Source organism: Megalops cyprinoides, chromosome 18 (assembly GCF_013368585.1).
Source record: "Megalops cyprinoides isolate fMegCyp1 chromosome 18, fMegCyp1.pri, whole genome shotgun sequence".
NCBI lineage: Eukaryota > Metazoa > Chordata > Actinopteri > Elopiformes > Megalopidae > Megalops > Megalops cyprinoides.
The window spans coordinates 1,105,212-1,131,153 of NC_050600.1; the positions used below are offsets into that span (position 1 = coordinate 1,105,212).

At 46.8% G+C, this 25,942-nt stretch overlaps 1 protein-coding gene across 1 annotated transcript; it reads left to right on the forward strand.

The window, feature by feature from the left end:
- The first annotated feature begins 293 nt into the window (after positions 1-293).
- On the forward strand, positions 294-13,122 carry LOC118793096 (leishmanolysin-like peptidase 2). The gene is made up of 15 exons (XM_036551092.1): positions 294-333; positions 2,176-2,629; positions 2,796-2,889; positions 4,280-4,331; positions 4,425-4,574; positions 4,660-4,785; positions 5,830-5,914; positions 6,560-6,705; positions 7,528-7,711; positions 9,570-9,639; positions 9,786-9,882; positions 10,028-10,135; positions 11,440-11,571; positions 12,271-12,404; positions 12,836-13,122. Exons 1-15 carry the CDS (start codon positions 325-327, stop codon positions 13,110-13,112), a joined length of 2,118 nt encoding a protein of 705 aa, XP_036406985.1. The 5' UTR covers positions 294-324; the 3' UTR covers positions 13,113-13,122.
- The last annotated feature ends 12,820 nt before the right edge of the window (positions 13,123-25,942 follow it).

Here is a 25,942-nt window from a genome sequence, read left to right on the forward strand (position 1 = left end):
TTTAAATTCCTGTCAACAAGCACACCGAGACCACTTTGGCAGCAAGTGCCAAGGCGAAAAACAGGAGGCTTTTATTAACGTAGGTGGTGGAGCCGGTTTTGCTTAAATTGACGGAAAAATGGAGCGGCAGAGGGCGGGAGGGGGGAGGGAAGTGGGGGGGGGGGGGGCGAGCGACGGAAGGTCCGTATTCATTAGCACCTCAGATGAAGAATGGCTGAGAGGAAACGGTGAGAGAAGCACGCCAGGAGCTCAGTAAATGTGTTCGAGGCGGCGGGGGCGGAGACAGACGGGGGCAGGTGTGCCGTGTGCGGAGAAAGGACGGAGATGCGGCAGGTAAGGCGATGCGAGTCCGCCGGCCTGTGGAGGAATGCGCGTCGAATCCCATGAGTTCAGCTCGGAGTTCTGTCCCCCCCGGACGCCCTTCAGACGAACAGAGACGGCATCCTAAGGCCGGGAGCCCATCCACACATCGCAGGGAGAAAGGGCTGAAATTGTGAAAATGTCCTTTAAGAACTGTGACAAAATATGCGTAAACAGAAGCAAAAACGTCAAGCATAAAGTCGCATCGTACCGTCCTAACCGCGATTGGTGAGTATAATACGGTTTTGACGCTAGTTTGCCAAGCATAACAATTATGTGGTTGCTTTTCTCTACGCTCATGGTCTTAACGTGACTCGACGGCCAGGTATCGTTTAATGACAACGCTTAAGAGGTCGAGCTGAGGGGAACTTTACTGAGTTAAACCGATATTTGCAACTGAGCAAAACTCAAAGACCCCCAAAAAATCATAGCATAGGTGCCGCAATGTAATGATGTTGGTGCAAAAATGATAGACCTAAAGGTTTAATAAGGTTTCAAAAAATGAAACAAATCAGTGGTTATGCCCTAGTTCCCTGATTTTTTAGAGATCCCATCAATGTAATCATCATATATGTAGTAATGTGGAGTAATGTAGGCTGCTTTAATCTGTTTTTAGTGCTATCTGAAAAAGTTGAGTAGAATCAAATTTATTTGGCAACTGATGGTGAAAAGTGACGGAGAAAAGCAAGTTTGTCAGCGTCCAGGTCAGGTATCGCAGTCATCGTCACTGTCCCAGCGTACATTGAACACCGACACATTGTTGGTACACGTTTGCAATAGTGTTTGGCATGAATTGCACTACGTCTGTTCCCCTGAACCAGGCTGTACATGGACTGAACGCTCTTTAAAGTGGAACGCACAGTAATAAATACTAACATGTTAACTGCCTAGTTTGCTTGTAAGAAAATTAATCTAAACGCCTACTATAGAGGGTCCACCATATCCTCTTGCACATACAGTAAATATGAAGTATTATGGCTATATAACGTAAAGACGTTCATAAGAAGGGAACACACTGATAGAATTTGGCAGGGGTGGGGAGTGCTGGACTGAAACCACTCTTATGGGATGCCTTTGCCTCACAAAAAAATCCAGCTACACAGCGTGTGATGTCCCGGGCATCTATATCTCTACATATCTGCCTATCCTATGAAGTAATGAATACATAAATAGGTAGATAGTGTAGTATATGTGCTGTGCTCTGTGTGTGTGTGTGTGTGTGTGTGTGTGTGTGTAGTGGTTACACTGTATGTGCTGTGTGTGTGTGTGTGTGTGTGTGTGTGTGTGCGCGTGTGTGTAGTGGTTACACTGTATGTGCTGTGTGTGTATGTGTGTGTGTAGTGGTTACACTGTATGTGCTGTGTGTGTGTGTGTGTGTAGTGGTTACACTGTATGCGCTGTGTGTGTGTGTAGTGGTTACACTGTATGTGCTGTGTGTGTGTGTGTGTGTGTAGTGGTTACACTGTATGTGCTGTGTGTGTGTGTGTGTGTGTGTGTGGTGGTTACACTGTATGCGCTGTGTGTGTGTGTGTGTGTGGTGGTTACACTGTATGTGCTGTGTGTGTGTGTGTGTGTGTGTGTGGTGGTTACACTGTATGTGCTGTGTGTGTGTGTGTGTGTGTGTGTGTGTGTGTGTGTGTGTGGTGGTTACACTGTATTTGCTGTGTTCCTCTCTTAGGTCTCTGCAGGTGCAGCTGTGGATATGAAGCTGCTGTGTGTGTGTGTGTGTGTGTGTGCGTGTGTGTGTGTGTGTGTGTGTGAATGTGTGTGGTTACACTGTATGTGCTGTGTATTTGCTGTGTATTCCTCTCTTAGGTCTCTGCAGGTGCAGCTGTGGATATGAAGCTGCTGTGGTTCTGGGTGCTGTGGCTGCACACTCATGGCACCTTTGAGAAGTGCATCTTCGATGATGTTCAGCCATTGGTCAGGGTGGTGGCCCCACCCCTTCATCTCTCTCCCTCTCCCCCACACATCATGGCTGCCTCCTCAGAGACACCTGCTAGAGCCCAAACTGGAGCCACGCCCACCAGCCCAAAATCAGCTCCACCTGCGGGAAACGTGCTGTCTAAACGCAGTAGCTGTAAAAGGACATCCAGAAATTCTGCCCCGCCCACTCAACAGTTTATGCACTCTGATTTGCCGGCCTTGCTGCCAATCAGGATCAGGACGTGGATACCCCAGGAGAGCCCGGTCCTCTCTCAGATGGAGAACGAGAGACTGGAGGCAGCTGTGAAAGAAGCTGTCAGCACCGTGGCTCACCTGCTCTCAGGTATGCCACACCTGTGAGAGCGAGCGTGTGGGTGTGGACATATGAGCACAGGATTGACAGACTTAGTGTTTGTGTGTAGGACTGACAGATGTATGTGTGTGTGTGTGTGTCTTTGTTTGTGTGTGTTCGTGCGTGCGTGTGTGTGTGAGTGTGTTTGTATCCACAGTGATCAGAGTTTCGGGACCACTGCTGCTTAGCAGGGACATCAATAAGTACTGCAGGTTCATCTGGAGGAATGCCAGCACAGCCAACTACAACAGGTGTGTCTGTGTGTCTGTTCGTCTGTCTGTGTGCTTGTCTGTGTGTGAATCTATGTGTGTCTGTGTGTCTGTCCGTCTGTCTGTGTGCTTGTCTGTGTGTGAATCTATGTGTGTCTGTGTTTGTGTGTCTGTGTGTCTGTCCGTCTGTCTGTGTGCTTGTCTGTGTGTGAATCTATGTGTGTCTGTGTTTGTGTGTCTGTGTGTCTGTCCGTCTGTCTGTGTGCTTGTCTGTGTGTGAATCTATGTGTGTCTGTGTTTCTCTGTCTGTCTGGGTGCATGTGTGGATCTGTCTCTGTGTTACTGTGTGTGGGTGTTTGTCTCTTTGTTTCCAGGTGTTTGGATCTGTCTCTCTGCCTGTATCTGTGTTTGTATCTCTTCCAGTCACACTACCACCCTCTCCACTGGGGGCCAAACCCAGCGCTTCATCTCACCTTGTATGTTCCTGTTGCTTCTCCGCAACACCAGGCTAAGCCCCCTCCTGCCCGCAGGATCCTGGGTCAGGCCTGGTCTCAGGGTGGAGCAGCGGACTCAAAGCTGCAGTAAACCTGAACTGGAAACACACTGGCTCAGCGCAGGGTGCTGTCTGTGAGCTCTGACTCAGTGCAGGGTGCTGTCTGTGAGCTCAGCGCAGGGTGCTGTCTGTGAGCTCTGACTCAGCGCAGGGTGTTGTCTGTGAGCTCAGCGCAGGGTGTTGTCTGTGAGCTCAGCGCAGGGTGCTGTCTGTGAGCTCAGCGCAGGGTGCTGTCTGTGAGCTCTGACTCAGTGCAGGGTGTTGTCTGTGAGCTCAGCGCAGGGTGCTGTCTGTGAGCTCTGACTCAGTGCAGGGTGCTGTCTGTGAGCTCAGTGCAGGGTGCTGTCTGTGAGCTCAGTGCAGGGTGCTGTCTGTGAGCTCTGACTCAGCGCAGGGTGTTGTCTGTGAGCTCAGCGCAGGGTGCTGTCTGTGAGCTCAGCGCAGGGTGCTGTCTGTGAGCTCTGACTCAGCGCAGGGTGCTGTCTGTGAGCTCTGACTCAGTGCAGGGTGCTGTCTGTGAGCTCAGTGCAGGGTGCTGTCTGTGAGCTCTGACTCAGTGCAGGGTGCTGTCTGTGAGCTCTGACTCAGTGCAGGGTGCTGTCTCTGTGTGGTGTTCTCACTCTGCATGCTGTCATGTATCACTGCCTGGTCACACCTGTGTCCTGGTTACACCTGTGTCCTGGTTACACCTGTGTCCTGGTCACACCTGTGTCCTGGTTACACCTGTGTCCTGGTTACACCTGTGTCCTGGTCACACCTGTGTCCTGGTTACACCTGTGTCCTGGTCACACCTGTGTCCTGGTTACACCTGTGTCCTGGTCACACCTGTGTCCCGGTCACACCTGTGTCCCGGTCACACCTGTCCTCTTTCCTGCTCAGGTGCGGCAGAGCCAATGAGCTGTACAGAGCTGAGACCTGCCTCGACATCATCGTGAGTAGCATCATTCTCATCAGTGAGTGCAGTACTTCTGCTGTAGATGAGGGGGCGCTGTTTCTCACTGTAGAGTCCACCGTTGATTGACAGATCCCGGATGATCACCTGAGAGGCTGTGCTGTCTACCCGTCCCCGGACTCGCCAGCCCTGACTGTCCTCCGGCCAGAGGGGGCGGGAATTCCTGACACTGACTTCGTGCTCTATCTTCATACCCAGAGCACTGACAAGTGTGGTGCTGAGGTGAGAGGTGAGGAAGTTCAGACGTGAGTTCAGACACAGGGGTCACAGTGCCCTCACTGCCTGTGTGTTTGCACCTCCCTTTCAGCCCAGCGTGCGGGCCTACGCAGCGCACTGTCAGACAGACGCACAGGGCCGCCCGCTGGCCGGAGTGCTGGTCATGTGCAGAGACCGACTACGTGGAGAGCGATACAGTCACCAGAGTACAGTGCAGGTAATACTGCAGCACTCACACTGACACTACAACTCACACTGACACTGCAACACTCACACTGACACTGCAGCGCTCACACTGACACTACAACACTCACACTGACACTGCAGCGCTCACACTGACACTGCAGCGCTCACACTGACACACTCACACTGACACACTCACACTGACACTGCAGCGCTCACACTGACACTGCAGCGCTCACACTGACACTGCAGCGCTCACACTGACACTGCAACACTCACACTGACACTGCAGCGCTCACACTGACACTGCAACACTCACACTGACACTGCAGCGCTCACACTGACGCTACAACACTCACACTGACACTACAGCACTCACACTGACACTGCAACACACACCTGGCACCACAAGGGGGCAAGAGGGGGTTTTCTCAGTGGTTAGAATCGTTCATAAATTCTATTATTTTGCGTCTTGTAGACCTGCGTTCCGAGTGCTCCGATTCCCTAATTGTGCGAGGAGGACACTCGGGTTTAATACTGGCTTCACCACTGCGGTGAAATAAATGTATTATTGGATTTTGAAACCGTAGCTTTGTGTTGTTGTTATTTAGCCTGTCAGAGGCTATTGCATGGTTAAATCAATGAATTTCATTAAACCTACCACCAGACCAGTTTTAGGTGGTAACCAGGTAGTCTGCCCCAAATATTCCTATTTCATATTATGACCATGATGCACAAACTCATGGAAAAGGTAAGGTAGGGATTGTTCACATCTAGTCAAAACGCCCCTATATTGCCTCCCGCAGGATGAAAACAAATGCAGAAATAGGCATAACAGGATAACCTACTGCTTTACTACATAAAAAGAATTGCCCCCTCGCCATTTTTAACTGCCCCCTCAGTCACTTCATCCTGGCGCCCGGCCTGCTACAGCATTCACACTGATGTGTGTGTGGTGCATGCGTGCATACATGCATGTGTGTGTGTGTGTGTGTGTGTGTGTGTGTGTGTGTGTGCATGTGCGTGTGTATGAGAGTGTATGTTTAGTGACCAGCCTTTCTTCTGTACTCTTTTACAGACTGTGATCCATGAGCTGTTTCATACACTGGGTTTTTCCAAGGAGCTCTTCAGCACGTGGAAGGACTGCTCTAACTCCCCCCACAGTCCGTCTGATACTCCTAACTGCCCCTCACAGTCCGTCTGATACTCCTAACTGCCCCTGTCAGCCGGTCTGATACTCCTAACTGCCTCTGTCAGCCGGTCTGATGCTCCTAACTGCCCCCCACAGTCCATCTGATACTCCTAACTGCCCCCCACAGTCCATCTGATACTCCTAACTGCCCCTCACAGTCTGTCTGATGCTCCTAACTGCCCCGTTAGCCAGTCTGATACTCCTAACTGCCCCTCACAGTCTGTCTGATGCTCCTAACTGCCCCGTTAGCCAGTCTGATACTCCTAACTGCCCCTCACAGTCTGTCTGATACTCCTAACTGCCCCTCACAGTCAGTCTGATGCTCCTAACTGCCCCGTCAGCCGGTCTCATACTCCTAACTGCCCCGTCACCCGGTCTGATGCTCCCAACTGCCCCTGTCAGTCGGTCTGATGCTCCTAACTGGCCCTCACAGTCCGTCTGATGCTCCTAACTCCTAAAAGTCTCATGCTCTATATGACAGTGTTCAGGTGTTGTGTACTGAGTAGAGGTGCTGTGTTGGGTTGACTGTGGTATTATTGTTATGTATGTTGTGTTTGAGTGTACTGCACTGTGTTGAGTTGTTGTTGTGTTGTGCTGTGTTGTGTGTGTTGGGTAGTTGGGGTGGGGTGTTCGCCCCGTGGTCAGGTGACTAACACAGATGAGGCGGGACAGGTGAGGATCTACACCCAGTCTGTGATCAGAGCCCTGCAGACACACCTGCGGTCTTCTGACCCTCAGCTTGGAGGGCCCCTGGAAAACCAGGTACTGCCATTACACACTGCATACTCCATATGCACCCACGCTGAGCTGAACATGTACCTGACACATTTCCTCACAACACTCACTGTATACTTGGCATGTACTCCGAGTGTACTCACATTCTACTTCATATTTACTCATAGTGTTACTCATACACACTGACATGCTCTGCTCACACCAAACTGATTCTCCACACACTACTCACTTCTGTACTTGTACAAATCTGTACTTGCTATATGTTCATTGCTCTTTTGACCCCTCCCTCTCTCTCTCTCTCTCTCTCTCTCTCTCTCTCTCTCTCTCTCCCTCTCTCCCTCCCTCCCTCCCTCCCTCTCTCTCTCCCTCTCTCTCTCTCTCTCCCTCCCTCTCTCCCTCCCACTCTCTCTCTCTCTCCCTCCCTGTCTCCCTCCCTCTCTCTCCCTCCCTCTCTCTCTCTCTCCCTCCCTCCCTCTCTCTCTCTCCCTCCCTCCCTCTCTCTCTCTCTCTCTCCCTCCCTCCCTCTCTCTCTCTCCCTCCCCCTCCCTCTCTCTCTCTCTCTCTCCCCCTCCCTCCCTCTCTCTCTCTCTCTCTCTCTCTCTCTCTCCCTCCCTCTCTCTCTCTCTCTCTCCCTCCCTCCCTCCCTCCCTCCCTCTCTCTCTCTCTCCCTCCCTCCCTCTCTCTCTCTCTCTCTCTCTCCCTCCCTCCCTCCTTCTCTCTCTCCCTCCCTCCCTCCCTCTCTCTCTCTCTCCCCCCCTCCAACCCTCTCTCTCTCTCTCCCTCCCTCTCTCCCTCCCTCTCTCTCTCTCTCTCTCTCTCTCTCTCTCTCTCTCTCTCTCTCTCTCTCAGGATGGGGTGGGCTCTGGGTTCTCCTCTCATTGGGAGGCTCGGGTTCTGCAGGGCTCCATCATGGCGGCGGCGCTGGCTGATCCAGTGATGGTGCGGATCGACCCGGTCACTCTGGCTGCCCTGCAGGACACCGGCTGGTACTCCGTCAACTACAACAACATGCAGGCGCTGGAGTGGGGAGAGGGTGAGAGAGAGGGAGGGAGGATGAGAAAATGGGAGAGAGGAGAGAGAGAGAGGGAGAAAGGGAGAGAGAGGGTGAGAGAGTAGGAAGGAAACAAAGACGGAGAGAATAAGAAAGGCGTGGAAGGAGAAAGAGAAATGGCCATAGACCGCTGGTGTGAGCACTGCTGTTTTTAGCTTGGGGAAAGTACACTATAAGGGCAAAAGTACACACCTGACCATCACACCTATATGAGCTTATCAGACATCCCATTCCAAAACCTGGCTTTAATATGGAGTTGGTCCCCTCCCCCTTTGCAGGTATAACAGCCTCCACTCTTCTGGGAAGGCTATCCACAAGATTTTGGAGTGTGTCTGTGGGAATTTACATTTACATTTTATTCATTTGGCAGACGCTTTTATCCAAAGCGACTTACATAGGTTACAGTTCTTTACAATGTTATCCATTTATACAGCTGGATATTTACTGAGGCAATTGTGGGTTAAGTACCTTGCCCAAGGGTACAGCAGCAGTGTCCCAGCGGGGATTGAACCGGCAACCTTTCAGTTACGAGTCCTGCTCCTTAACCACTATGCTACACTGCTGCCCAATTTGTGCCCATTCAGTCAAAAGAGCATTTGTGACATCAGGCACTGATGTTGGACAAGAAGGCCTGGCTCGCAATCGGCGTTCTAATTCATCGCAAAGGTGTTCAGTGGGGTTGAGGTCAGGGCTCTGTGCAGGCCACTGGAGTTCCTCCGCACCAAACTCATCAAACCATGTCTTTATGGACGTTGCTTTGTGCACTGAGGCACAGTCATGCTGGAACAGGAAAGGGTGTTGCCCAAACTGTTGCACAAAGTTGGAAGCATACAATTGTCTAAAATATCTTTGTATGCTGTAGCATTAATGTTACCCTTCACTGGAACTAAGGGGCCTAGCCCAAACCCTGAAAAACAGCCTCAGACCATTATCCCTCCTCCACGAAACTTTACAGTAGGCACTGTGCATTCCGGTAGGTAGCTCTCTCCTGGCATCCGCCAAACCCAGATTCATCCATCAGTCTGCCAGATAGTGAAGCGTGATTCAGAGAACGCATTTCCACTGCTCCAGAGTCCAGTTGTGGCGTGCTTTGCACCACTCCAGCCATCGCTTGGCATTACGCTTAGTGATGTTGGGCTTGTGTGCAGCTACTCGGCCATGGAAACCCATTTCATGAAGCTCCTGACACACAGTTCTTGTGCTGATGTTGCAGCCAGAGACAGTTTGGAACTCTGTAGTGAGTGATTCAACAGAGAGGTGGTTTTTACATGCTACGCACTTCAGCACTCGGCGGCCCCGCTCTGTAAGCTTGCGTGGTCTACCGTTTCGTGGCTGAGCTGTTGTTGCTCCTAGACGCTTCCACTTGACAATAATAGCACTTACAGTTGACCAGGGCAGATCTAGCAGGGCAGAAATTTTGCGAACTGACTTGTGGCAAAGATGGCATCCTATGACAGTGCCATGTTTAAAGTCACTGAGCTCTCCAGTACGAACCATTCTATTTCCAAGGTTTGTCTATGGAGATTGCATGGCTATATGCTTGATTTTATGCACCTGTTAACAATCGGTGTGGCTGAAACACCTGATATCAATAATTAGGAGGGGTGTCCACATACTTTTGGCCATATAGTGTATGTAATCTGAGCCGAGTCAAATGTACAGCTAAAATGAAGATATGTCAGCTCAGTTGTGTTCTCCATTGCTGAGTTTCATTATACCTTTGTGAGCTGTGTGTAATGTGTGCTTGTGCGTGTGCATGTGTGTGTGTGCATGTGTGTGTTCAGGTTTGAGTTTTGTATACCCACAGTATGTGAACTCTGTGTAATGTGTCTTCTTGTAGGGCAGGGGGCGCTGTTTGGCTCATTGTCCACCTGTCATGACAACTCTTCCTCCTATTTCTGCACAGGCAGGTAATGTGCTCACGTTAAGTGTGCTGTATTTCTTTGTGTTGATGAGGTGCTGCAGTGAGCTGGTTCACGTACAGGGGTCTTTGAGCAGAAGTGAAATGCAGGGATGTAAATGATGTCTGTTTGGATCCCTGTCTCCTCTCTGTCAGTGGATCAGGATGTCATTACCTTCACCTCCACAAGGGGGAGTGTCAGGGAGATGAGTACCTGGAAGGGTGTCGGATCTATAAGCCCCTGATGAATGCAGTGAGTCTCACTCTCTCCCCCGTCACCTATCTCCTTTCTCTGATCTCCATTTCTGTATTTTTTTTACTGAAATATTTTCCTCCTTTCTTCTTCTCATGTTTTCGTGTCTCTCTCTCACCTCCTCTCTCTCCTTCTCTCTGTGCAGAGTGAGTGCTGGAAAGAAGAGAATGAAAAAATGACAGGGAGAGAGGAGTGGAGTGGGGAGATCCATCGCTCTGATAGCCGCTGCTTCTTCTCTAATCTGAGCAGAGAGGTGAGAGGGTGTGTGTGTATGTGTGTGTGTATAAGCATGCGTGTGTGTGTGTATGAGTGTGTGTGTATGAGCATGCGTGTGTGTGTGTGTGTATGAGCGTGTATGTGTGTGTATGAGCGTGTGTATGAGCGTGTGTGTGTGCGTATGAGCGTGCGTGTGCGTGTGTGTGTGTATGAGCATACGTGTGCGTGTGTGTGTATGAGCGTGCGTGTGTGTGTATGAGCGTGCGTGTGTGTGTGGGTATGAGCGTGCGTGTGTGTGTGTGTGTGCGGGTATGTGTGTGTGTGCGGGTATGTGTGTGTGTGCGGGTGTGTGAATGTGTGTGTGTGTATGTGAATGTGTGTGTGTGTGTATTTGTGTTTGAGTTTGCGCGGGTGTGTGAATGTGTGTGTGTGTGTGTATGAACGTGTGTGTGTGTGTATGAACGTGCGTGTGTGTGTGTGTGTGTGTGTGTGTGTGTGCAGGTGTGTGTCTGTGTCTGTGTGTGTGTGTGCGGGTGTGTGTGTGTATGAGCGTGTGTGTGTGTATGAGCGTGTGTGTGTGTATGAGCGTGTGTGTGTGTGTGTATGTGCGTGCGTGTGTGTGTGTGTGTGTATGAGCGTGCGTGTGTGTGTGTGTATGAGCGTGCGTGTGTGTGTGTGTGTGTGTGTATGTGTGTATGAGCGTGTGTGTGTGCGCGCGGGTGTGTGTGTGTGTGTGTGCGCGGGTGTGTGTGTCTGTGTGTGTGTGCGGGTGTGTGTCTGTGTCTGTGTGTGTGTGCGTCTGTGTGTGTGTGCGGGTGTGTGTCTGTGTGTGTATCTCCATTAATGTATTGCTGGTGCTGCTGCTACTGATGGCAGGTCACAGCTTGAGCTATGTAGTCATATTTATGAGAAGCATCTGGCGCAGAGGGAGAAGAGGAAGGGGGGTCTAAACCACATGCCGTATCTGACACCCCTTTTACACACACTTATCAGTCAGGGTGGCTGAGTTGTGAACGCACTAAAAAATAACTCTTCCCTTCCTCTCTCTCTCTCTCTCTCTCTCTCTCTCTCTCTCTCTCTCTCTCTCTCTCTCCCTCTCTCTCCCCCTCTTTCTCTCTCTCTCTCTCTCTCTCCCCCTCCCTCTCTCTCTCTCTGTCTCTCTGTCTCTCTCCCCCCCCCTCTCTCCCCCCCTCTCTCTCTCCCTCTCTCTCTCTCTCTCCCTCTCTCTCTCTCCCCCCTCTCTCTCTCCCTCTCTCTCTCTCTCCCTCTCTCTCCCCCCCCCCCCCCCCTCTCTCTCTCTCCCTCCCTCTCTCTCCCCCTCCCTCTCTCTCCCTCTCTCAGAATTCGTCCTCCTCTCTCAGCGGCTCAGTAGTGGGTCGGTGTTACAGACACAGGTGCACCGGGCTGAACCAGTACCAAATCCAGGTGTCTGGTTCTGCCTGGGTGGACTGCCCATCAGGCACTGCCATTCAGGTAACACACACGTTTACACTGAGTTGCTTAGCTGATGCCCTTATTGAGAGCCACTTGCATAGGCTACAGTTCCTATACATTATCCATTCATAGAGCTGGATATTTGCTAAGGCCGTTGTGGGTTAAGTACCTTGACCAAGGCCAGGCTAACAACACTCCCAGACCAGTGAGTGTGAGCGTAACACTATTCAAGCCCAACCACAAGTTAACTTGTTCATTCTGACTGATGCCAAGTGTACTACGATACAACAGTCCCTGGAGCACAGAATCCAAAATACAGTCACAATACTACATGTAAATTAAGAATAAAATACTGGAGGTTTCAGGTTATCAGCTCACACATGTGTCTGCACATTCACGCTCACACGCATGCACACCTATGCACACCTATGCACATTCACATGTATATTTGTGTGTTTGTGGTGCAGTAACCTGCCCCTAGCAGTTTATAGAGCCTAAAGCTTCTCCCTGGAGCACGTTGAGTGATCCCATCAGTCTGTTTAGACTGCGCTGAAGGGTAATTACACTCTGTAGGCTTCTGCTGTGCTGTGAGCTTGCAGCCTTGGACAAAGCCCCCATTTCAGCTTCACAGCCACGAGACAGTCATCTTTTTAACAACTGAATTACTGACCCCCCTCTCTCACTGTGTAATTACTGAGTTACTGACCCCCCCCCCCCCTCTCTCGGTCTCCCTCTCAGGTGTCAGGGTACAGAGGGTCAGTCTTCTGTCCTGATAAGAGATTATGTCGCCTTTCATATACTGCTCCTTCCATAAACAGCCAAGACCCCCTCCCAAACGCTCCACCCACCCCTGGCTCTTCTCCCAATGAGAAGTGAGTTCATTTAAATCTTCAGTATCTTTATAGGGTTCAGTCAGTGTGTGTATATACTGTATTAACCCTCTCTCTCAGTGCAGTGTTAGTGTGCTGTAGTGTCAGTGTGTATATACTGTATTAACCCTCTCTCTCAGTGCAGTGTTAGTGTGCTGTAGTGTCAGTGTGTATATACTGTATTAACCCTCTCTCTCAGTGCAGTGTTAGTGTGCTGTAGTGTCTGTGTGTATGTACTGTACTAACCCTCTTTCTCAGTGCAGTGTTAGTGTACTGTAGTGTCAGTGTGTATATACTGTATTCAGTGCAGTGTTAGTGTGCTGTAGTGTCTGTGTGTATATGCTGCATTAATATACTGTATTATATGTATAACATATGTATAATTATAATTATTATATGTATAATATACTGTATTTAATATTTTTTTCTTTTAGTGGTCAGATTTCGGCAAACCAACAGTTGACCCCTTTTCCTGGTCTGACCTTTGACCCTGGCACTGCTTGCACAAAGTCAGTCAGCAGGGCTCCGCCCACAGTGGCCTCAGTGCTGGGGGGCGTGGCTGCTGCCTCTCTCCTTGTTGTTCTCGCCCTGGCCAGCAGGAGGCAGCTTTCCTTCAGGGCCAGGGTACATGCTGCTGCAGGAGACCCAGCCCCAGAGGCTCCACCTCCTCTGCAGTTGCAGCCTGCCTTCTGCCTCACCAAGCAGTGCTGAGGGAAACAGCCACCATCATGGCTCTGCACACCAAGCCTGATTTTGAGCCAAGATGGCTGAAATCCTCTGTATGTATAAAAAGGCGGGAGGGTGGTAGAACTGGTAGAATTGTGCAGTTCTTATTTCTTTTGGATTGAAACGTGAATATTTTCATCCAGTACAATAGACAACACTAATTTTTGGTGTTTTAAGATATTGTTTATTAACAGATCATAAAATAATTCTCCAATAAATAAAGATATACACATCACAGTTTATGTAATGATATATGTGCATACAGTTAGCATACCAGCTGCACATAGCTGATATTCAGCAGAACATGTTAGATAACTCTGGTGTCAGTGGCCTTCTGATTGAGTATTTATTCAGGAAGTGGTCATCCTCTGGCATTTCCACAGTTTCACAAGATTTAGAGACTTAGTCTAAGAGGTATTGAATACAGTACAGATAAATGGCTGATACATTTCTGGTAACAGTTGAAAGACACAGCATCACCCCAGAGAGCCAGGACTGCTGAGTCTTCAGGAGATCTGGAAATGAAGATTCAGGGACCAGCTCTGATATCCACCAGCACAGAGAGTGTTCATGAGGGACCAAACACATTCTCCTGGATGGTGCCACTGATAGTTATTGGGGCAGCAGTGTAGCATAATGATTAAGGAGCAGGACTAGTAACTGAAAGGTTGCCGGCATGATTCCCCACAGGAGCACTGCTGCTGTACCCTGCTGGGCAAGGTACTTAACCCAGAATTGCCTCAGTAAATATCCAGCTGTATAAATGCATAACATTGTAAAAACCTGTAATTGATGTAAGTCGCTCTGGATAAGAGTGTCTGCTAAATGCCAATAATGTAATGTAATGTATTGCAGTTTGAGAACATTTATAGTCAATAATGATTGATGAAACATTAGCTGCTTTATGCTATGTAAATGACTGCTTATATTATATACAGCATTATTGTCTGTGGCGTATTATATACTATTGTTGTAACATCCAGATGTTCAAACTGCTTGTAGAGAGGACACATCACTCCAATATCAGTGAAGGAAGATGCAGTGAATATTTTTATTCATGGATATTAATAGATAATACTTATAAACACTTGCAAAATGATCCGTGCGTTTCATGTCAGTCCATGGGAATTTACCTGACCCAATGCTTCACTGTTGATTTGTGTGAAAATAAAAGCATTTTATATTGCTTGCCACCCTGATCACAATTATTAGCAAATCTCCCCTCACCAATGCAGCAATAAGCAATAACCAGTAATGTTCTATGAAGCGTCTCACACTTTACAAATAACTCAGAAAAATATTCCACAATATTATGAAAATATTATGAAATAACTTGCTTATCTTAATAAACTAAATTCTCAGAATGTTTTAAATAAGCTTGCATGGACTTAAAGCAAACATAGAACAGGAATGCAACAGGAATGTTCCCCAAACCTAAACAAGTTTTATGAAATTCTAAAATTGTCAGCTGTATAAGGAATATTAACTGCGTGGTTTGCTGGATCTCTGTAGATGTTTTTGTAATTCTACAGGGTTGGAGTGAAGATGTTCTCTGGGAGGTGGGAAGTTCATTCCACCACTGGGGGGCGATGATGGAAAAACGACGTTGCGAGGAGTGTGGGCCTTTCGTTCTGTTGGTGGGAGGAGCGAGGCGTCCGGATGTAGCAGAGTGAAGTTGTCGAGCGGGTGCGTAGGGTAGGGTGAGGTCCTGGAAGTAGGTCAGGGCAGTCTTTCTTGCAGCAGAAAAGGTGAGAGTCAAGGTTTTGAAGTGGATCCTGGCTGCGACCGGAAGCCAGTGGGGGGCTCTCAGTAACGGGGTGACGCGGGAGAACTTTGGAAGATTGTAGATCAGCCTAGCAGCTGCGTTTTGGATGAGCTGCAGTGGCTGAATGGTACAGGCTGGGAGGCCTGCGAGGAGGGCGTTGCAGTAGTCCAAGCGGGAGAGCGCTGTGGCCTGGACGAGCAGCTGGGTGGAGTAGGTGGTCAAAAAAGGGCGAATCCTCCTGATGTTGAAGAGGAGGAATCGACAGGAGCGTGTTGTCTGCGAGATGTAGTCGAAGTCCAGCCTGCTGTTGGTGACACCCAGGCTCCTCACCGATGTGGAGGAAGTTACTGTGGTACTGTCAACAGTAACTGCGAGCTCGTGAAGAGGAGAGGGCTTGGCCGGGATGAACAGCAGATTGGTCTTGTCCTCCATTAGATAATGGAGCACCGATGTGTTTTCCACTGCATAAGGGATCCAGCAGAGTCTGCAGATTGAGGACGAGTGACGATCCTGACTGAGAGCAGAGAGGAGCAGCTGCAGGTGAGGGAACTCCATCTGCAACACCCCTGATCTGGAACTTTCTGCATCAAAGTCCTTCATGCCACCCTGAGGAAAATACAGCTATAATTTTTATTAAGACAGGGGCTAAAGTATGGATAGAGTTTCTCAGTGAAGGAGTAGATATGAGACCTGGCCTCCACATTGTAAAAGGAGACCTGACCCCCCTCATAATCCACATACACCCCCACTGTCCTGGGCTTCTCTCTCAGGGGGAGGGGGACAGGGGGACCAGCTAAAGCCCTGTACTCAGTCCCATTCCTCAGCCATATGGTCTAGTATCCATTCCCAGGTCTCAGTGCAATCTGCCCCTTCCTGCTGATGGACTCTTTGGCCACTCCTAATTCCCACTCAGGCTTCTCCCCAACCTGCACCTCATAGTAAAATCTCCCTGAGGAGAAACCCTCCTTTCCCAGGACACTGAGCGCAGTATCAAACCTCTTTGGGGTGTCAGGGAGTTTCTGTGGTGTGTCTCCATGTCTCACTTGTTTCCCATCCTCAGACAGGATGAGTTCAGGATGAGCTGTATCAGGGTCCAGAGTCACATCCACTGTGGAGGGAAACAGAGTCGAAAATAATTATCTGAAGTGAATATTTTTATAGTTTCCAAATGAAACTATCTATACACCTTTTTAACTTTCTCTAAAAACATTTCACCTTCACTCCTATTAACTCCATTACTTTCAGTAAACTCTCTCAGACACATCTTCAGTACAGCTTTGCCCTCAGCCTGCACTTGTATCTTTTTTTGCAGAATGTCATTCAAACACAAAAAGAAAGAACCTCTTTGAATGCATCATATGAATATTTTAATTGCTTTGAGAAAGATAAGGTTTATATAACTGTACTTGTAAAATATATGGTACTAACACTGAAACCGTGGTCAAGCTATCAGCATTTCACATTGTGGCAATTCGCCAGTTAGCTGCTAGTTTTCATATGTGCTTTTGCATGTAACCATACAGTTGTTACACAGATTAGATTATCAGCAGCTCACCTGGGAAACATACCTGGAAGCACAGAAGCGTTCCATCATAAATATTTCGGCCTGAAATCTGGAGCAATATCAACATCAAAAGGAACTGAATTTCAAACTCTTAAACCAATTTCAATACCTGCAGAATGCTCTGAAGGACTCCATTTGAAATTTGGATATTGACAGGAGGCTGGCCTCCGGGGGACCGGGATGGTGACAGGAAGGGGAGCTGGTGGCAGCAGCAGTGAGAGTCTCGCTGCTCCAGGGCTCCTCTCAGCTTCCCTGAGCTCCAGTGGCAGTGAAGACCCGCCCTCCCAGCGGACAGTGAGCGTGGTGGAGTGGGGACCCTCCGAGAGCCAGTGAGGCCCTGAACAGCGTGCAGCTCCGGGATGCTACGTCAGGGAGTCAGAACAGCCTCTGGGTAAACGATCATAACTCAGCTGACCATCTGCGTGACGCATGAAAATTAAAGCGTGAACACACGTTATAATCATCATGTCATTAGCTATATGTGGAAAAACCTCTTTCTGTTCTGCCCGTTATCTCAATTTATTCGTAATTTGGTCAGGCTTCCCTAAATCTTTGGGTTGGCTTGGGTTGGGTTGGGCTCCCTGAAGCTATGGGTGTGTTCGTGTAACTCTGACTTACTATACATGCGTATAAACAAACCCAGTTGCAGCTTTATGAAAAAGCTGAAGGTGAATTAATGCATCATTATCAAATCACTACTGAGCTACTTAGTCCTACGGTGTGTTTCACCTTTAATGCTGTGCTTATATGCGGGATTAACCTCCTCTCTCAGTGCAAGCTCACAAGTGGTGCAATAATTAATAATTAGGTTTTAATTTGGAATTTTAATTTTAATTGGAAAGTCATTTAGGCACTGAAAAGAATTATCTTCTTTGAATGCACCATATGAAAATATTCATTGCTATGGAGAATGATAAGCTTCACATAAAGGTTCTCATAAAACAAAACATGAGACAACAGCACTATAAACTTGGTCAAGCTATCAGCTCCATATATCATTATAGTTCATCATTCAGCTGCTTGTTTCATAAGGAAGCGAGAGCTACACTGGAAAGGGTTCACAAAGAGCCTGTAGATCTGTAGCTCACATATCAAAACACATTTTCCTTCAACACTGTGCCACGGCAGTATCAGCTCTAAATGGACAATAATGCACACTCAGTTCTAAAATTAGCATTATTGTTTTTATCCGTTTTTCAATACTTTGGAATATTTTCATGAAATGTCAAGAGGAAAACAAGAAAAAGGGATGCTTTCCTATTTTGTTTTTTTTTTTACTTACATTCCAAAAACATAAAAGTAATTTTCCTGTTTTATGGTATATTTTATAGCAAAAAATTACAAATTGAAAATTTTCCTCAACTTTGTAATTTGCATTTTTAAAAATTATATATCACTTTTAAATGATCTAGTCAGTGATGATGCCAGAGGTTGGAAGGAGTTTGTGAATAAGCCATTATGACATCATGTCATAAAAGGTGATGCAGTCATGTGACAGGGTTCCCTGGGGTATAAAGGCAGGTACGTCTGAAATCAGAAGCCATAAACTTCTCCTCCAGTCCCGTCAGCCTGGGATCTCACCAAAACAAGGTTAGTGTGGTAAGAGAGCTCTCCTCACTTCTAACCTGATTTTCTTTCTGCCATTCTTTTGTTTGCAGAAGTAGTCTGTCCAAAAGGCAGTGTACGGGTGGCAGTGTAGCATAATGGTTAAAAGAGTTCGATAAAAGCATCTGCCAAATGAATAAATGTAAAAGGTGTAAAGTTATGTATCATTTTATATTCATTTTCATTTGATTGGGCCAGTCTGAGGGTTACAGAAGGTTTTCTGTCCCGCGGAGAGGAAGGTTGGGATAACGGGAGGCGAAAAAAAGATCAAAGAAAAAGGTGACAATTCCCATAGTTTGAGGAACGCAGAGGGGAGACAGAGAGATGGCACCATCTGGAGATTTTATAGGCTCGGCGGTGGTTTACACGGGTCAGAGACAGATCGACCTCTGTGGCTGATGATTTGTCAGTTAGTTAGGGATTGGCAAAAGGAGCTGATGATAGGGGGTCCGCATCAGAAGCAGCGCTTTGAAGGAGCACTGAATATAATAATCATTTAGCCATATGCAAATTGAAGTTTAAAATGAATAAAATTCTAGGAGGTCAATTGTGGAGTAAAACTCTCAGCTGTCCCCTGTACCCAGAATATCCAAATGGACAGTCTTTTAAAAGTCTCTACATATCCATCACTCAGATTCTTCCAAGTAACTAAACCTCCATCAAAAACAAAAATCATTCTTATTGTCAGTGGAAATATTAATATTTCTTCATGACTGAAAGGATTAAACATTTAACTTCTTTAAAACTTTTTGGCTGAAATAGATATACAATGAACCTGTTACAACTAAGACAAATAAAATATTTTCTGCTACAAAATATAATAAAACAGGTTTTATGTTTGATTTATTTGCACAAAAATTACAGATAATAAAAAGCATTACCTAGAAAAAAATGTATCATAGTACTGAAAAACCGTGCACAGAGTAAGGATCTCAGTAGCAACACCAGGCGATTGTGTCATTTTTTGATAGTACCCAAAGGCCTTATAGTCAGGGCAGAATTCACAGTAACTACAGGCCATCAGCCAGCATCATGACTGTGTCAGAGTAACCATAACATTAGCTATCATTATTGTTAGCAAAAGGGGGGATGTAACCTGCTGCCAAGCAAAGTGGGGTGAGCCTTACCTTGGAGACCCATGAGTGAGCTTCTGATGTCCCTAAAGCATTTGCACACTGTAAGGACAGGCTTGATTCAGATGAGAGGACATTTTCATGTGCATATTTTCAAGAAAAAAGAACTAATAGAACTTAGGCCCTGGTGTAAGACAAATGTAAGTTTGTAAGCCGATTTTATGACAAGCTAACTACTTGAGGAGAAAGGAACATGTGTATCATTAATGCAGCAAGCTAGTAAGCCAAGTGAAACTGACAGTGTTCCTAACCTGTCACTTTTTTTGAATTTAAAAAGCCTCCATTTGCTTTAAGTCCAGCCTGCAAGGACAGATAATATTATTTTACAACCAGTGCAGTTCACATTATAGTTGTTTGGCCACATCAGGTGTAATATGGGATGTGAATAAGCAGATACTGTTCACAGCTTAAACAGAAGCGTAGCCAGAGGTACAATAAATACAGCTGAGTTTGTGGCTACGTTCAGGTGTAGCTAGAGTTAAACGCAGCTGAGTTTGTGGCTACGTTCAGGTGCAGCTGGACACAAGCTAATGAAAACATGCAATAAGTGATCTCAATTTTCAAATGGATAGGAAACTGATCTGGATATTGTGAGAAAATCTAGCACTGATCTGCAGCAAATCAAAATGTATAAACAGCCACTGAAACTCGGTATCCAGCACACACAGTGACCGAATGCAAGCCACCAAAACTGGCACATTACGTTTAGTGACCCACAGCTGGGCTGGCTACTTATTAATCCAACACAACTGTTACACAAATAAGGCAGAAACATTATGGCTTCAACACACAGATTAGATCATTACACCATGAAGCTTTAACTTTGCCCCCCGACACCTGCCTGCTTTCCCTGTTGTGAGCTGCTTTCAGCACCCCAACACCTGACACCTGCAGCTCGACGGACATGTGGGGTCTACCGTTTTACCTGCCCTTGCAGAAGGAGGTCATGCAAGTAAAACCTCGAGACCTCCGAGACGGACTGAACACATGAGTCCAAAGAGGAAACAAGATTTAACTTCTCCTGATGTGAGACTCTGGCCTCAGTATTAGCACTGCCTTCTGCACAGGTCTAAAGACACAGCTCTCCTGCAGAGAGAAATATGCTGAAATATTCAAGCGTTTATATAAAAACATATGATGCAGACATTAATATACATTTAGGTTCAGGTCATTTTGGTTCTTAAAATTCACCTCATACAGTTGATGGTTATGGAATGCTAAGTATAACCCCTTTTACAGGAACACTTAGGAAACATGAAACAAAAAGTGCATCAATATTTTGGCTACATGGAAGAATCTAAAATATAAGATAGTTTTGATTTTTTGGTCACTGCATAATTCTATTTGTGTTATTTCATATTTTAATGTCTTTACTATTATTATAAAATGTGGAAAATAGTAAAAATAAACACTTTCATGAGTAGGTGTGCCCAAACCTTGGTACTGTACATTAGCTATAAAACTTCAGATGAGGTGAAAAACACCAGAATACAATACTGCAGATAACTCCATACATATTCTAAAGGTCCCAACTAAACTACTGTGTGTTTCCAAGTTCAAAAGTAACCAACAGCAAAACCAGAAAGACAAATGGCAAGAGTACCTGGACACCAGTATCTATCAATGGTCAGGGGGTATTTGACTGCTTTTAAACTGTATATCCAGTAGGTTTCCCTTTAAAAATGGTCTCCTCCTCTGGGCTTAGAAGGACAACATAGGTTGCATGTTAACTAAATGGCACTAATGCAATTCAGGATAAATACCTGGCTCAGGGGTGCAACAGCAATGCCATGCCTGTAAGCCTCAGGTTGCATGCCCAGATCCTGAAGCAGGAGTCTCTGTAGCTCTGTGTGCCTCTTGTGTTACTCTTGTGTTGCAGCCATGCCTTCTCCATTGCACTTCCTGTTCCTGCTGTCCGCCATCCTCTGCCCCACCCTCTCCAGCTGGGAAGTGTCCCCTGATGTCACAGAGAAAGTGCAGGCGTCTGTAACGTTTATATCCGAGTATGCGAAGATCCTCACTGCGGCAGTGAACTCCACGCTGAAAGAGAGAGAGAAGCACGAGAGGAGGGTCACAGCGCTGCTGAGCCCCTTCGGCCAGGGCGCGGCCAAGAGGCGCGCGGGGAAAGCCCTGTCTTTCATCCTGAAAGGCATGAACATCATGGCCAAAATCGGCTCTGCCTTCGCCACCGTCGGCCCCTTCATCAGCTTCATCTTAGCCCTCATCCCTCAGGAGGAAAAATCTGAAGTGGCCCTGATGAAGAAGCAGTTTTTGGAGGTGAACCGTAAGCTGGACTCCATCTCTCTCCAGGTGGCCTCCCTGCAGGCCACGGTGAAGTGGACTTGCTACGCCAGCGTGTACTCTCAGGACGAGAACCGCATCGAGAACTCCTGGGCTGAGTTCACAAAGTTCATGAGGAAATCCCAGACAGCCAAAACGCGGGAGGAGAGGAAGAGGCTGCAGGAATATGCACAGAGGTTCATCAGCTTCTACAGAGACACGGCCACGGCGAGCAGCGTGGCCAGCTTTTACCGCTACCTGACGCAGGTCGAGCCCTCGCTCAATACCAACCTCTTCACCATCCTAGCGGACGAATTCAAAGGCAACCTGACGGCCGTGGTGCAGTACAGTCACCACTTCACAGCAGTGATGCTGAAGGGCCTGCAGCTGAACCTGTATTACTACGTGCTGAAAGGCCACAACGGCGAGGACGAGGCCACAGAGGCGGCTCAGAAGCTCAGCCAGGTGGTGCAGGCCCAGCAGAGCGCCGTGCTCACCTGCATCCAGAACTACCAGAAGTGGGTCAGGACCGACGTGAAGACCATCGGCGAAAAGTCCACATGGCAAAACAGCAGAGATTTAGCTTTGAACATAAAGGCGTTTCTGGATGAGAAGTTCTACTGGCATGACTGGGTGGTGGTGGTGTACGGTGAGAAAGAGAGCGGTCACTCTGAAGCCGGACGCCACATTAAAGTTACCATCCAAGACCGAATCGTTGTCCTGTTCAGCAGAGAGAGGGGGGCTGAGCTGGATGCTGACGCAAAGAGACAAATACAAGATAAGCTGCATAATTTACAGAAAGAAAGGACCGTTCGTGTAGCATCGGGTTTTGTGGGTGGGGGTTATGCCCGTAAGTGTGTTTCCACTGACCTTATAGACGTGCTGAGAACAGAGACTGAGACCAACCCCCGTATCTCTGGGCTCCATGCTGGGCAGCATACTGACGTGTACTTTAAAACAGAAGACTCGGGTCACGCTGAGGTCACGTGTAGTACGGGACCACTGTCCTGGGATCAGACAGTTACCTATACTGTATTTCTGGAGGGTAAGGAGGTGTCCCCACCCCCCTGCTCGCAGTCCTGTGGCAGAGGGACCTGCACGGTGATTAAGGGCACGTCTGGAGAGTTCTGCAAGTGTGAGAAAGACTTCTACGGAGAAAAGTGTGAGAGCAGCGTGCTGGACGAGGTTCGCTGGGAGAAGTTTGAGAGCGGAGTTGGCCAGTACCTCTCCCAGCCGGTCCCCGAGCTCACCTCCACCCAGTGCAAGATCGCAGCCCTGACAGAACTGATCAAGGCTCTGCAGGAGAAGTCCTGACGCTCCATCCTGCTGAAAAAAACATGTTTCTGTCTCCTCACTTTAGTAGCTTCTGCCCAACTCCAGCGCTGATATGCAGAAATCCATTAACAGCCCCTAACCATTTTAAAACTAGAATTGATTTGCTCATAAATGTGATAATTTGTCTTTGCAGGAATCAATTTCATATCATTTAACCTTGTTTTCAGAAAACTACACCTACCCAATGATAAGTGTTGCCTTGAATAAAATATATGTATATATAAACCAATCATAAACCAAAGTTTGCTCTGAAACATTCCAGCCCCTAAATCTGACATAATGCTAGGAGGTGGAGCTCCTTGGTAAATTTGACTGGTGTTCCTACAGTGTTTGGTGAATGAGGTGCGTTTGCCTTGGAGGGCGGAGCACAGCGTTCCCTGAATGACTCAGTGCTGTGAGCAGCAGGATCACTAAATTCAATAAACAGAACACTGACCTGAACACTTAACGCTCACACTGACCTGAACACTTAACGCTCACACTGACCTGAACACTTAACGCTCACACTGACCTGAACACTTAACACCCACACTGACCTGAACTGCCTCTTAGTGTGAGTGTAATGACAAAATGGCCCCAGAGCAACAGTATAACACCAGCACGGAGAGATTACATAGAATAGAGAAAAGATATTTCTGCATGACATTGGTATAGAAATACCAAAAACACAGCAGACAATGTTGCACATACCCACATTGCACAGAACAGAGATTAAAATACACTTCTTAATAAAACAAGCCATACACAACATCCCAGTGCATATGTGGTTAAAGAACCTGGAGTGCATTTAAGAGCCTCATTAAAAACATTAAAGACAATGGCAGAAAAGTGTATAGATTATGATATAAACAAACAGATTGATCACTCCTTTCCATAAGGCACACTCATGTGTTCAAGAGTATAATTAATCTGCTGTTATTGTTTTATTTAGATCAAGCCACCCCAAAAACAGGCTATTTAAAGCATGTCATCATGGTTCAGATGTAGGCTACCCACTCAGAGCATGCACCATGTGCTATGAAACAATCTGTAAGCACAGCTTAGCTTCCACAGTTCTATTCCTCTTTTATGATTTTACATAAGAAGGCATTCATTTGGTGATGAGAGATAGTTATATTGCTCTGAAACAGGACTGTTGCACTTTGCATACATTTAAAAATCATTTTAATATAGCACAAGGTACAAAATGATTACACACATGAAGATGAACATCAAACTTAAAATATCTTATTTTTTACCAAAGGTCTGTGTAACTGACAGGAGAGATGATCAGTGGGGCTGATTTACATCCTTAGCCTTCATGCTTATATCATGTCCATATTAAAAAAAAAACTCACATTTAAAATATGATTCAGTACAACAGAAGAATATTGGATTCCACACAAAATATTCAGTCAGTCAGACTGACAGGAGAGATGATCAGTGGGGCTGAGTTTTCTCTGACATAATTGAAACCTGGGCTGAAGGATGGGTAAAGTTTCTCAGTAAAGGTGTAACCAGTGAAGGAGTACATATCAGTCCTGGCCTCCACATTGTAAAAGGAGACCTGACCCCCCTCATAATCCACATACACCCCCACTGTCCTGGGCTTCTCTCTCAGGGGGAGGGGGACAGAGGGACCAGCTAAAGCCTTGTACTCAGTCCCATTCCTCAGCCATATGGTCCAGTATCCATTCCCAGGGCTCAGTGTAATCTTCCCCTTCCTGTTGATGGACTCTTTGGCCACTCCTAAATCCCACCTACTGACAGCAAAAGGAAATCTCTTTGGGGTGTCATAGAGATCCTGCCATGTGACGTCCTGCCTCACTTGTTTCCCATCTTCAGACAGGATGAGTTTGGGATGAGCTGTATCAGGGTCCAGAGTCACATCCACTGTGAAGAGAAATAGAGGATTTAGGACCTAAATATCCTGTATGTATTTAAATTTTATTGCTAGTACTGCTTTTCAGCTTATATTATTGATATGCATGAGAAATATCCCCAGCTGTAGGTTATTTTTGAGGAATATTTATTTAATATTAAGGCACTTACACATCTTTTCCAGATAACAGTAATGAACATTTGTAATATTTGAGTGATGTCCTGGACCGGCTCATCAGACCCCCCTCCCCCCCAGGAGAAAAGCCTCACACAGAGCCCTCTGAGGGAGAAGGAAACACACACTCACCTGCATATCTACGAGCGCTTTCAAACTCTGCAAACAGACAAACAGGAGGTTAGATTGTGCATGTGTATGTATGTGTGTGTAACTGGACAGGTTAAGGTAATATACTTTACACAGGAGTTTACTGTGCAGAATTTAACCCTATAACCCTAATGCCCAGAGTCCAGTGCTGTAACCTCTGCTCCACACTGCTGCCCTTTCATGCAAGACTGCTGCTACTATTTACAAAACCTTTTGTCATTGTTAGCCTAAACTACAAAAAATGGCATTTTTGCATGAAAACACAAACATAAGAAAGCAAGTTGACTGTACACAGTAACTACATTCAGTCTTGTGCCCTGTTTGGTCCTGCAGGGGCTTGGTTTGCATCCAAGAGATCGTGATACTTAAATATTTTTATTTTATTTTAAATAATAAATATACTGTATTTTCAATAGCTTTGGACAATGTGAGCTTGGCTCAGTCCTCATTCAAAATACATAACGTTCATTTTGCTCGTTCATTTACGTTCATTAGCATCCATTGTAACTTTTTGAGTTTGAATTTGTGCCTCATGTTTGTGAATTGCATATCTTGTGAAAGTTTTTAAACAATCTTTACACACTTTAACCACTCTTGCTCTATTGCTCCTAATGGGGAGTACGCCTGCACTCTTGCTCCTAATGGGGAGTACGCCTGCACTCTTGCTCCTAATGGGGAGTACGCCTGCACTCTTGCTCCTAATGGGGAGTACGCCTGTGTCTGGCTGTAAATGAATATGATTGAACCAGATAATGATGCCAGGAAGCCTTCCGTTTGAGAATTTATACAGCTGTTTGAGCAGTTTAAGAACTGAGGTGTTCATGTGAAGTTCCTGCCATTTTTTTGCTCTTGATTTGACTTGAAATGTAGTTTTTGGTTCAGGATATCCTATGTAAAACAGCGCATTACTTCAGAACTCAGTAACAGAGATATATCAGTATCTCACCT

Coding starts and splice junctions, on each gene's coding strand:
- LOC118793096 (XM_036551092.1), top strand. Junction 4,332..4,424: donor AGACCTGCCTCGACATCATC/GTGAGTAGCATC, acceptor GTTGATTGACAG/ATCCCGGATGATCACCTGAG. Junction 12,405..12,835: donor GGCTCTTCTCCCAATGAGAA/GTGAGTTCATTT, acceptor TTTTTCTTTTAG/TGGTCAGATTTCGGCAAACC.